Genomic DNA, 13,582 nt, shown 5'->3' with positions numbered 1-13,582 from the left:
CATTAAATTAAAATGCTTTTCACAATATCGGTCAAATAAAATAGCAAATAAGTGGACGAGTTGTATGTAGTTGTATACATTATTCTGATCATCTGGGGGTTTTTTTCATCTCAAACTATCCTATTGCTGAGTTGAACAATGTATAAAGGGCCCATCAATTCAATTCATTTTTATAGCGCTCTTTAAATTACGCATTGGTCCAACGTTTTCAAAATGTTGGTGCCAGTGGAATGTTTATATGTTTATTTGCTGTAGACGAGGAGGAAACCTTGGGAGGATCCAGAGTTTATCTGGGAAGCTCTCCTCATGACACACTCATTTTAAACACACTCATATGAAGCATGCACACATAAAAGTTGCCTAATATTATATTGGATTATTTGTTGTGTATTCAATACTCTATTGTAAAATAACTTTTATGATATGCAAACAGGGCACAGCAGACACTGGTGGACGACACTTGATCAAACGTGTTTCTTTTGCCAACAAAGTGTGAGTGACCACTGCATAAATATAGTAGAATGGTAGCATGCTATTCAAAACAGAGCCAATGTACGACCCCAGACCACCAAGAAACCGTAACAGCCTTATTCTTATCAGTTTACATCTAGAGGGTTTTTACTTTTGACACTTTGGGTTCTGGTAGGCCACCATTTCCTTCACAGCTAAGACACAACATCTGTGTTCTGTGACCTGAGTTCACACCTTTTTACAAACATAAAGGACCAGAAAATGCAATCATTCAACTGGGACTTTTATGTTCCAGGATAAAAGCGTGACTCGGTTTATTCACTTAAACACAAATGATGTTCTGGGCTATATTCATTTCGGCAGGAATTCTGTCATCAATAAAGGAATAACTGAGAAATATTCCAAAGTAAATGTCACTAAACAATCTATTTTAGAACTAATCTTTTACCTTTACCTGTATTGGAGTATTCATATGCATTCTAGTTCCCACAACGTTCTGATGACGTCAGTTTCCAGCACAGAGGCCTGGTAAAGGAGTTTGTGCAGAAGCATCTCTTCACCCACTCGTACACCTTATACACACTAACACTCAAGTGCACTTCTGTGTGCCCAATACTAGGCTCACCAAAATACCACCTGCTGCATTCAACCAACAACAACAAAAAAACTCTTGATACCTTACACTGACCTAAATAGTTCTGACTTCTGACCACAGGTATCATTCTGACTCACCGAGCTGCTAGTAAAGGCACAAAGAAGCTCATGTTCACTTTACTTAAAAAAAAAAAGAGGTGTTCTGCACAATTGCTTCAATGCAAAATTTTTGTGATAAGCATGTCAAGTTCAATAATATTTTTATACAAAATATTGTAGTTAATCCTGTAGTCAGTGGCAATGCTACAATAGCTATATGTTCGGCATATGAGACGTAACAAAAATTGCTGCAATGAAAAACAACAACTTTGAATGACTTACCTCAAAATGACTAAATATAACTGGACTAAGCAGTCTGGGTGACATACACTCACTAGCCACTTTATTATGGATACCTTGCTATTACAGGGTTGAACCCTTTTGCCTTCAGACGTACATTCATTCTTCATGGTAGAAGATGCTGGAAACATTCCTCAGAGATGTTGGTCCATATTGACATGATAGCATCACGCAGTTTCTGCAGATTTGTCGGCTGCACATCCATGATGCAAATCTCCCGTGTCTCCACATCCCGAAGCTGCTCTATTGGATTGAGATCTGGTGAATGTGGAGGCCATTTGAGGTCAGTGGACTCGTTGTCATGTTCAAGAAACCAGTTTGAGATGCTGGTCAGCAGTAATACTCATGTAGGCTGTGGCGTTTAAACATCCTCAATTAGTACTTAGGGGACCAAAGTGTGCCAAGAAAATATCCTCCACACCATTACACCACCATTACATACACTCGTGTAAATTATAGTCTCAGTTTCCTGTTTTTAGCTGACAGGAGTGACACCGGTGTGTTTTCTGCTGCTGTAGAGCATCTGCTTCAGTGTTCGACATGTTGTGTGTTTAGAGATGCTCTTCTGTTGAAAAACCCATTGACTACGGGACGATGGAACCGGAGGTGCTAAAATGCTAAAACTTGTTTCTTGGTTTTGGCCTACAAAAATACATCATCCCTTCAGCACTCAATTAGCTCTTATGTTTAGAAGGCGGGACTTATGCTGCCTTCACTTGCTATCAGAACTATCGTAAGTATGATTTTCCTAGTTAAAAATTGGACATGAACACCGTCTCAAGTTGTATTTACCACTGGGAAGTTCAGGATAATTTTAATACCCAAATTCCCGAGTTGGACGAGCAATAAAATTTAAACATGGAGGAGGGGAAAACTGACGATTGCTGCCATGACTATGTTCTTTATTACTTTTTCCACAAGCTACATCGCATTGTCTTGTCATTAAAGTAGTGCATATTTACATATATGAATAATCATTTGAAGTGTATTGTAGGTTTTAAACAGTCTGTTTAAACAGCCTGTATTTGACCGAAATTCCAGAATTGTCAGGTAGATAGTGTGGTGAATTTTTAGGCCTATATGTTTTACAATGAATGGGATATTTTTTGTTTTGTTTTGCTTTAAAAAGATTTTCCCAATAAACAGGCAGGAATAAACCTGGTGTCCTTCCTGATTCCATAAGTGGAAAGTAGGACATTTTTGATAGTGTGACGGCAGCATAATTTCATCATTTTGTGCATTGCACTTTCTCCCAATAATATTAGTGCACCATCTTAGTATATAGGCTTATACAATCTTTTGCTGGATCCCAATTTGTGTAATTGTGCACTATTCTATAACATTTTGTAATACAAACAGTGCAAGAAGTATGTTCAAACTGAACATTCCAAAAAAGAAAATGTGCCCTTCAAATACCTGGATGATGCAGTTAACTAAATTTTTTTTTAATTTGTGTAGAACTTTAGACTCTCTATGCACTCACCTGTGGAGTAGGAGAGGCTCTGACTCAGACTCTGACACAGGAAGTCTAAATAACAAACCATATAAAATTCCTACTAGACAGCTGGATGGTACAAGTGCATAGTGTATGTTAATTAGGACACAGGGTTTGCTTTAAGCTCGAACTGTTGTCAGCTCTGCTCTGGCTCCCTCTAGTGTTTTGACATGAACTCACCCCATTATACAATTAACAGAATTTACACACACTTTTGAGTTATGTATTAACCAAATAATGAATGAATATTAGTCCATGATCACATCTTCCTTTTTTAGAACATGACAAACTTTACCTGTCTGGGCAGGAGGCAGTAAAAAGTAAAAGATTCTTAATAAATATTGGGTTAAAAAAGTTTTTATTGGAGTAATTTAAAAAATGTAATTAAAAAACAATGTTAGCACAGTAAGTGTTCAGTGCAGTTTCCAATAACAATACATTATCAAAAAATATAGAGTTTGGTTAAAGGTGCCATGTTAGCCTACTACTGTACCTGTGAAAATACTAATAGTATGTGAAGTTTTACATAATAAAAAGCATTCTGCTGAGCTCAAAGCAGGCATCTTACATAAGGATGTTAAGACTCCTGCATTTAACTCAGCTTACACACACATGTCCAGTCTAACAAGGTGAACCACTAAAAATAACCGTTGAGAAATATAAGCAGGTTTCCATAAAATGAGAAAACGACACAGAGTTATTCTTTAGCATTATCGTTCATATCAATGTTTCTCAGCTGGAACAGGATTCAGAAGAGCAGAAACCGGATGCTGTCTTGGCAGTGGTGATCGACTAAAACATCTTAGCCAGGTTGTGTAGATAAAATCAAACTGTTCATACAAATCTTGTGAAAAATTTCCGGCAGGTGCTTAGAAATACTGGTCTTAACATTTAAAGGCAGAGTAAACGCATAATACATGAAAAAATTGGTCCAATTTGGTCCAAGAGCTGAAAGCAGAAAAAACACCTAAGGTTTTTGTTAAGGCAGATGTGTAGTGCTACAGCAATTGAATAATTGAGAGTAATACAATTATGTATGTGTGTTTACAATATACACTCACAGTTAAAATCTCAAATACGATTCTGGTAATGGAGTTGAACTTGTATGAACATGTCTTGTCTAACAGGTAAACATCGAACCGCAGAACAAGTTAGAGCAGGATGGAAGGTCCTTTGTCGGATTAAAATTGGTGACAAACACTGAGCTGTGATTATTCACAAATATTTGAATGTCAATTGTCCAATCAGAATCAAGAATTCCAGAGAAACATGTATTAATGAATAAAGAATATTAATACATTCACTGAAATTTATAACATGGAATGTTAGTGCAGGTTAGAGAAAATCCTGATACTGAAATACTTATGACAATGAATCTCAGGATTGTCATGATTCCTCATGAAGTCTGAACAACTGCTCATAACTCTCTGCAAATCTATCCTTATGGTCTCTAAAGATGCACTCAGCCCAGAGTGACCATCTCTAAAATGAATTACGATAATTACATGGCAGTTTTATATTAGTCACAGAGAATCCTGAGTATTTTTTAACATGGACATACACTGAATATATCAAGTTACATTAATACTCGAGTATATGATGTGGTCTTCTCCATTAGCTTTCTGAAAGAAAACAAAACATATGAAATTAAAATGTGTAAAAAAAAAATATTATTTTTTAAAAAATGTATTAGGTTTTTAATGATACGTTTATATTTACCAATAACAGACTGTTGGTGTGTGTGTATCTGTCTGTGTGTATGTATGTATGTATGTATGTATGTACAGTATATACACACACCAGCAGTCTGTTAATGTTCTTGTAATCCTTCACTATAAAATACGGTGGCCGAGAGAGCTAAACATCCTGCAACTGAAACAAAGACACATGCAAATAGAAAAAACATCACATTAAGAAAATTGGTCCTCAGTCTGACATGTGCTGCAAATACTCACAAACGCAACCAAATACAGAAACACGTTGAAAATGCGCTTTTGTATTCGGTTGCATTGTGAGTATTTGCAGTGTGTTTCTGTATTTGGTCGCGTTGTGAGTATTTGCAGCTCATGTGTTGCCAAACTGATGATGTTTTCTTAATTTGTGTTTCTAAATTTAGTGTTTTCTTCAGTTGCAGCGCATTGAGCACTCTTGGCCACTGTAATAAACTATAAATCCAACTTCGCCTCAAGGACAACGGCTGAATAAAAAACACAATTACAAGCACAGGACATGATAGCGCCAAAACATGATATTTTACTAGATTGTCAAAAAGACTGACTAATATGTTCTACCATAATGTGGTGCCTTCAGTATTGCTTTTGCTATTTAAATTACTTTTTTGGGAATTTTTGGGTAATTAACTTTTCTTTTCTTTCTTTTTTTTAATGTTAATCACTGGTGGAGCTGCAAAAATGTCAACTGGTGGCTCCTAATCCTTTAATCTAGGTTTATATGTTGAATGGCAAGCTTCTAAAGATATGGTCTAATATGGTAATGTGCCTTGAGGATGCTACCGTATAAATTTGAAACCTAAGCATGAAAAGTGCAAGCAAAAACAAACATTAAGCAAAATAGATCACTTTAAAATGCTTGAAAATAGCTTACTTGTCTTAGGCCACATTTTGCATGATGGATAAAGTATGAGTTATTTTATTTATTTTACCTTTATTTAACCAGAAGAAAAACTCATTGAGATTAAAAATCTCTTTTCCAAGAGCGTCCTGGCCAAGACAGACAGTAGCATTCATAAAGTATACATCAGCACAGGATGACACAGCTGCTGCTTCGACACATAAGCACAAACAGCTCTTTTCTTAGCGCCTGTGGTAAAAGCTGAGGTTTCTGCACACAATCATACAGTGTCTTACCGTACTGTGAACACTGCGTGCACGAAATGTTGTTTCGGTATAAAGTACCTCTTCCTCACAAGACTGGACTGTTTTAATGATAATAATAATAATCAAAAAATAAATTTTAAACAATACGTCTGAAATAGTGTTTTAAAAACAGACATTGTGGCACATCTTAATTTCACTGGATAAACCCTGAATGTTCATATCTTTGATGAAAAAAGGTGTTACTTGCCCTTTTGTGTTCCTTGTTTACTCTTGCTTCTGAAACAGATTATTGCCGCCACAACTAATACAGTCAGAATCACTGAACTAACCACTATTCCCACCAAATGTGACGGCTGCATGAGTTCTGTAATGAACAAATAGAAAATAGTAACAATTATGAATGAGTCCTGCAATGTTTGCATCTCACTTAATACGTCTCTGTTGAAAATCTGTTTTAAACAAAATCTAAAATCACTCATTAAATCATCAATAATATCAGCGCTGAAGTACCTTTACATGTGTGACAGGCTTGAGTGATGTCCAGATGTGTGGTCTGGTTTCTGATGGGATTGTTGATCACACAGCTGTATGTGTTTTTATCCTGATATTCCACCTCCAGAGGTAGAGAGAGACTGATGCTGAGATCAGACACACTGATGCTGGACAATACACTGATTCCTTTGTACCAGGAGAGAGTCACATCACTCACATTCAACGCTGAACACACCAGTGAACATCTGGACTCTGTTGAACGTTCAGATAATGATGATGAAAAACAGTTTGAAGAGTTACCGGTGATGACAGGAATCTGTAGAGGAGCTGGAAAACATGGAAATGGTTCAGGTCAGGAGCAGCATGTCCATTTAATAATCATACCAGCAATCACAAAACATAAACATCTGTATATCTCCAATACCACCAGCCCACTATCTTGATCAACACTTAATTTTACTCACCATAGACCATAACATTGAATCTTTTGTATGAAATATTACTGCTGAAGATACTCAGTTTATAAAGTCCAGAGTCTGTGGTTCTGATGTTTCTGATGGTCAGAGATCCAGTTTGACTGTCCATCTGGAGTCTGTCTCCAAATGTCACATTACTGTCATACATATCAATGTTCTGCTTATGGATTCCAGCTAAACGTATCTCTGTACTGTCATGTCTATAAGTCCACAGTATCTGATCTGTACTCTGTATTTCAGTAACATCAGTGTTTAGAGAGACAGAATCTCCCTCCATCACTAACACTGACTTCACTTCATCTGTACCAGCACCAAACACACCTGAAACACAAAGAAAATCTTTGTAATTTTTTTTTTTTTTTTCAGTTTTAGAGGCAATTACATTGCAAAAACCTACAGTTTCCACAGTTCACTAACTCAAACACACGCCCATAATAATATACCATTAAAAAAAACACGTTTGTTTACAATTTTTAACACCATTTCTTCTGGAACTGAACTTTTTGTTTACTCTTTCACAGAGGATGTTTTCCAGATGTTGAACTCAAGGCTGAACTCAAACATGTCGACACGAGCATGCTTTTTCCCCCCCTTGAAACTTTTTGTTTGGTTGGAAGTTTACCACTTATTTCGCAATTCCTCCACCACCCTTAGTAATAGCCTATTAAAAATGCCGAAATAATGCATTCATTATGTGAAAAGATATAAAATAGCTACTTTTGGGAGTGAAACCACATTTAATAAAAATTCAAACACTTACCACGTGAGAACCAAATCCACAGACAGAAGAAAAATGATTTATGAATCATATTCCAAATCCCCTACATATCCGAGCCACCAAAAAAAAAAAAAAAAAAAAAACTCCTCGTGATTTAGGCTACAGCTCGTTTGGTCAATCATTCATTTGTTTGATGAAATCCAACAATGTGTTAAGAGCATTTCTATCCGTTTTTCTCTAATCTAATCCAATGTAAGTAATCCAACGTCTAAAAGACCATTTCGAAGAATTAAGTTATTAGTAGCCTAGGCCTACTACTAAAATCTGTATTCAGTATCGTTTTAGCTTCTGAAGGCAGGATACACAAAAGCCCGTTACAATGAAGGTGGGCTCTGGCTGGTACTTAAAGAATAGCCTATAGGCCTATTCGTGACTCATCCACCCGTTTAACATTTAACGTTTAACTATTTAAAAAAAATACGGAAAATTAAATACATAAAAAGAAACACCGAACCCAGAACGCTACTTCATGATTTCTGTTTCAGACTTCCAGATTTCAGCCCCGCCCAGGCTGAGAATTCAGCTCGTCCCATTATTGTCGGAGTTTTCAGTTCAGTTCTAGAGGCGTCTTTACAGTAACTAACTATAGCATTAGAGGAAAATCAGCTCTTTCATCGACACAAACAGGATGAAGACTGTGAGTTGGGACTGTTATGAGGGTGTTATAGTGAAGATTTTTTTGCATGATTATGTTTACTTTGCTCTACTTGTGGTTTGTTGCTCTTCTATCCTCTTCAACTCCTTCCTGTTATTTTCCTCTCAGAAAAAAAAAATCATTTCAGAGTACAGCTCTATATAACTAACAGCTGAATGTTAAAATTGTTCCTGCTCACACCAGTCTCTAATCTACCAAACAGGTCGGTTTTTATTATTTGCATATCAAACACATCGCAAAGCTGCTTAGCTAATAAACCATGCACAGAGTCGGTTAACATGTGTTTTAATCTGAAATGTTGGCATTATGACAAAGAATTTAAGAAATATGGTGTTTAACAGCTTATAGCACATCCAGCTGCCCAAGAGGCCATTGAAATACAATATCTGAGATGTGTACAAAAGTTAGGCTACATAAACTTCTGAATAGTTAATGTAATTTCACTTCTTTAGCCACTATTTCACACTATCAAGTAATTTTCTGACACTTTGGGTTTTGGTTGGCCACTACTTCCTGTACAGCAATCTAGTTAAATTGAAAAGAAGTGTGTGTGTGTGTGTGGTGAATGTTTGTGCATGTGGGAATAATGGAGAGCATTATTCCTGTGTCTAACATTCATTTAGGAAATTCAAATGCCACATTAAAAAGGATCTTCTTTTGAATACCATCCATAATGGTATTAGTCTGCAAATTCTTATTTACAAAAGCATCTGCACACATGCATGCTGTATTGTAGGAAATGTAATACAAATATTCAGAGTTTGTTCATTGTATTCAGTGTAATCTCAGTCGGCTCATTGTTCTCAGTGAAGGTAACATAAGGTCAAGGTCAGCCATCATCCTCAGTGCAGCCTTTCATGGCTAACATGATTTTCAAGTTCATGTAAGAGTTTCCTTCAGCTACAATTTCTCACTTCTAGCTTCTTCCGCTTCTTTCAATTCTCAGCTCAGTTCTTTGCATTTTCCGTAACGTCAAAATGTTTTTCCTGTTCAAGTCTATAGCCAGTCATTGTTACAGTATCTATACGTGGTTTTTGGTAAAAGTTAATCTGAACAGCTTGTTCTGTGTTAATGTATATATATGATGAATTATGTTGTTTTAACGTAATGCAACACATTAATTTATTTAAGTTGCAGGACGTGAGTTCGTCTGCAGGCCTTCTTCACCCACATGCAACGTTTCCACAGGACATCTGCACACTTTCTGCATCTCATGTTTCAATAATAGACACCCGTACCACATCTCACCAAAGACCACATACATCTCATTCTGAGCGGAGCAGTTAATGTATCAGTGCATGAAGCTTCTCGCATTCGATCTGTGCGTTAAAAAATACTTGTGCAAAACTGCAAAATATTATAAGAAGCATTTTGTTGTAATATTTGTAATAAAAATATCTTGTAATAAAAGACTAACACTGAGAACGTGCAACCATTCAGTCCTCTAGATATTTAAAAGAACACTTTTTATTTATTTTTATTGATTTATACCATTTTGTTTGTTTATTTTCTGCAACACATAAGCCAGTTGTGAAGATTAAATTGGTCAATTTTCCCCTTGAAATACGGCACACTGTATATCACTCAAAACTCCTAAGCCTAAAAGTAATTGTATTGAATCACCTTAAATAAAATGGCACAATTTGTGACGTCAAAAACCTGAATACATTAATACACAAAATGAACATTTGTCACCAACTATTTTTACAGTAAAGTACATTTAGTTAAGCGTCCAAATGTGAATGATTTGCATATTTTTATATATTTTTCTCAAACAGAAAAAAGAATCTACCTCAGTCATTACTTTTGGTTGCTTCTTTGACTCATTGATGCTCTTCATCTAAACTAATGATGCTTTGATGGTGTTACTGAGTACTTTATTGCTTCCTGTAAAATAGCATTTTAAAATATTTTTACATTGATGTTTTTATCTTGAGAGTGAGTCTTAAATGTGAGCCAAGGCCATATGACTTATTCCTAAAGTTCAGATTTAAAATGATAAACTCTTGTTTTCTGTCTTTTATATTGGTAGATATGACTTGTTACAGACTAACTGAAACAAGCCACATCCTGTAAACACACTCAAAAAAACATGTGACCAGTAAATGACAACATGATCAATATACAAAGCCACAAATACATTACTTCTGCTTCAGAGGTTTTTGATAGATGCATTAGATTCATAATAAAGCATTAAAGAACAATAGAACTTTTTGTGAAGGCATCAGAGGACCATTAGTCCTCATAGTCATTCACACACAACTTGTGTTTTATGGAATCTTTTATTACTTTTTCATTTGTGTGCTGGTATGGGTCACTTAATTTAAACAGAAATCATCATGGTCACGGGATATTGTTAAAGTGTGTGGTAAGATTGTTGGCACCACTTTGAATTATTTGAATAATATGTATAGGCTAAAGCTAGACTCTGAGGAAGGTCGAGTTAATTAAGATAGATTTCACTCATCCCTTGCTGAATGTTTTTACCAGCATGAGTTTTTTAAATTATTCTAGGTACATTTTTTATATTTTATTTTTTTCTGTGTTTTGTGTTGTTGTGCTTGTTTTGATGTTTAATGCTGGCTGTGCCAATGGCAATGCCTTATGTGAGTTTTTTTTTAAATGTTTTTCTAAGTAAATATGCACTAGATGTATGTCTTTGATCATTGCAAACAATCCACAGAGGCCCATTATAATAGTTGGTATATGATTTTAAATCTGTCTGTTTCTTCTGGTGGTGTTTGTACAAAGATGCTGAGAATTTACAATTAAAATTTCAATTTTAGAGAAAATGACACGGCAAAACCAACATTTTCCGATAAATATGCCTACTAAAATACAAGCCCATAATATATATATATATATATATATATATATATATATATATATATATATATATATATATATATATATAAATAAATAATAAGCCTTGATTTTGAAACAAACAATGATTTTGATGGATAAAGTTGATCCCAGTTGTTAAATGTGTTAAGTTAGTATATTTAAAATAAAAAATGTTCACAGAAGCAACCCAGACAGACACATAGTATCGGCCCAGATACTAAATGTATCAGAGGTGGGCCGGATCTGGGCCGACACTATAGTGCTGTCTGGGAAACGCTATTCGATTAAGGTCGCATTATGCTGACCTTAGATTAAAATATAGCGTAGCTTATATTTTTTTTCAGTGCTGATGTTTTTCAGTGAAAGATATACAAATACAGAATCTAAAACACTAGTTCTTGATTTCAGTTTACAGATTTACACATTTCGGTTACTTCTCCCTGCCCCTCACTGGTCCTCTCTGCTTGAGTGATGAGTTCAGCTGAATAGTTAATATATTCAGTGTGGACATATCAGTATTTGAGCTATTTGAGCATGTAACTTTTGTGCACTGATTTAAGATTGTTTATCAGATGCCAGGGATTCTGTGCTTAAAAATGAATGCTGTGCTGATATAATCTATACATCTATTTAAGACTGCTACCACCTTGTCACAAAAACACCCGTCAGTGGACTCTGTGATTTATGTTATGCAAATAAAAACATTTAGTGGATCAGTTATAGGGCTGTCAAATCTGAAGAGTTTAGAGTTTAGAGAAGTTTAGAGTGAGATGAGCAGAAAACCACAAAGTTGAGCAAAGTCATGCATATAAAGTCTGCCTCTATAACACAGTCCCAGCTGGGCATTGCAAAGATTTTTTAAATCGTGCTTAATATTTTCTAAACAAGTATTTCTTTCCAGTTGATTTCAGTGGAGAAAAGTGAAGCCCATTAGAAGCACTCACTTCCTGATGGCTGAGCGAACTGCGCAGGCAGAGATTCTAATTATTGGACAAAAAACGTCCTCACATACTAACCTAGAATACTGTGATGGCTGGTCTGTCAAACTAATAGTAATGTAGTATAGTAAATGTATATATAGGCTATATATATATATATATATATATATATATATATATATATATATATAATCACAGGGTGATTGGCCTGAGCCGACCATTTTTCAAAACCAGTGTTGTGTGTAGCCTACCTTACATGTGTACTGTTCAGTTTTTAAAAGCCTATTAAATATTTTTTCACCCCATACGTGTATATGCGTCATGTGGCCTGTGAAAACAGGATTTTTTTTGAGAGAGAGAAATTGGAGAATTACACTTTTAAACTTAAGTAGGCCTATTGAGTTTCAACTTAGTCACATATCTAATGATAGAACTTTAAAGCACTTAAAATGTTGATTCTACTTGAAATGTTGATTTATGAATCAAAAAATTCATTCATTAAAAATGAAACTCTTTATTACTGAAACGGACCGTCTAACTTGTGCACTAGTCCAGTAGTACAAACGTTACTACCATAGTCAACTGCAGCTGTCACAGTTGCTAGGCGACAAGAACAGCTCTGGTAGGCTGCAAAAGCTCGGTCTGACCTTCGCGGACTTCAAAAGGATGCAGCCTTGAAAGTGGGACACAGCCTTTTTCTTTTTTTCTTTTTTTTTAATTGAATTTTCAAAATTACAGAATTCAATATCAAGTTCTTGACACATTTCTTTTACGCATTTTCACATTTGGTAAGTATAAATTGAAACAACAATAATAATTTAAAAAGTAAAAAAAAAAAAAAAAGGAACTTCAAAATAAAGGGCATCACAAACATGTTAAATTTATTTAGCAGAGATACTTTGGGCTTTTCGATTTTTAAAAAAACTTTACACAGCCTTGATTTTTGATAACATATGTTGTCGCCTCGCAGTGATGACGTCAACCACTAACGCCATCAGTCAGCATCGAATCTTCTGATGAGGTGAGTGTAGCAGTTCACGGTGCAGCGTATATTTATATAACTATAAAGTACACAGTTACCCTCAAGAAGCCTTTTAAAGGGGTGATTTATGTATTGTTTTCTATATGTGCGTCTTTTCTGGCGTTTGCCCACGGAAATTGAAATTTAGCAGGACACGATACTGTGTGTGTTAAAATCAGGATGGTTTTTGTGTGTGTGTTTTCTTTGTTCGTGTTTATCGGTGTTTGGAGCGATAATATTATTGTTGCCGAATGTCACTTGTCACAGTATGAACGCATGGAAGCGATGTTAAGTGCGGACACAATTTTTGTTCCACCTGTATTTATCTTTTGACACTTAGCCTACCTTTATGATCATATGATGAGGTTTTATAATCATTGCCACTTTGTGCATATACGTTACAACAGAATAACACGTAAATTATGTTATTCCAGTTTATTGCTTTTGAAGTTATTAGAAATCGAACTAGGGTTACTGAACTGTAACTGTAACCTGTGTCATTTGTATTTATTTTAATGTAATAATAACGTGATAAATATCAGATTGTCAGAAATAATACTATTATAGAGCAAGTTTGTGCTC

At 35.3% G+C, this 13,582-nt stretch overlaps 1 protein-coding gene and 1 long non-coding RNA gene across 9 annotated transcripts in view; one reads left to right on the top strand and one right to left on the bottom strand.

The window, feature by feature from the left end:
* Positions 1-13,582, bottom strand: part of LOC143735448 (SLAM family member 5-like) — a 173,356-nt gene that overhangs the window by 9,495 nt on the left and 150,279 nt on the right. Inside the window, exons 1-7 of one of the 8 annotated variants that reach the window (XR_013203181.1) lie at positions 7,525-8,132; positions 6,753-7,085; positions 6,307-6,615; positions 6,044-6,160; positions 5,827-5,894; positions 4,679-4,831; positions 3,301-4,581 (exon numbers count right to left, since the gene is read on the bottom strand). The exons of 1 other annotated variant lie outside the window; for it this stretch is intronic. Coding sequence is in view for 5 of the 7 variants with exons in the window: in XM_077225615.1 (XP_077081730.1) it covers positions 5,773-5,894; positions 6,044-6,160; positions 6,307-6,615; positions 6,753-7,085; positions 7,525-7,573 (930 nt within the window). In the remaining 2 variants the exon portion in view is untranslated. Of the gene's footprint in view, positions 1-3,300; positions 4,582-4,678; positions 4,832-5,304; positions 5,895-6,039; positions 6,161-6,306; positions 6,616-6,752; positions 7,086-7,524; positions 8,180-13,582 lie in introns of those variants that run through there. 6 more of the 8 variants (XR_013203182.1, XM_077225624.1, XM_077225616.1 and 3 more) reach the window with 6 other exon arrangements.
* On the top strand, positions 8,038-11,002 carry LOC143735504 (uncharacterized). The gene is made up of 2 exons (XR_013203193.1): positions 8,038-8,179; positions 9,329-11,002. It is a non-coding gene; the product is annotated as an uncharacterized LOC143735504 (long non-coding RNA).

The sequence above is a fragment of the Siphateles boraxobius genome, unplaced genomic scaffold (genome assembly GCF_051911475.1).
Source record: "Siphateles boraxobius isolate OS27281-9 unplaced genomic scaffold, OSU_SipBor_1 13, whole genome shotgun sequence".
Taxonomy (NCBI): domain Eukaryota; kingdom Metazoa; phylum Chordata; class Actinopteri; order Cypriniformes; family Leuciscidae; genus Siphateles; species Siphateles boraxobius.
The sequence above is the reverse complement of the archived record's forward strand: the minus strand, read 5'-3'. Positions and strand labels throughout refer to the sequence as shown.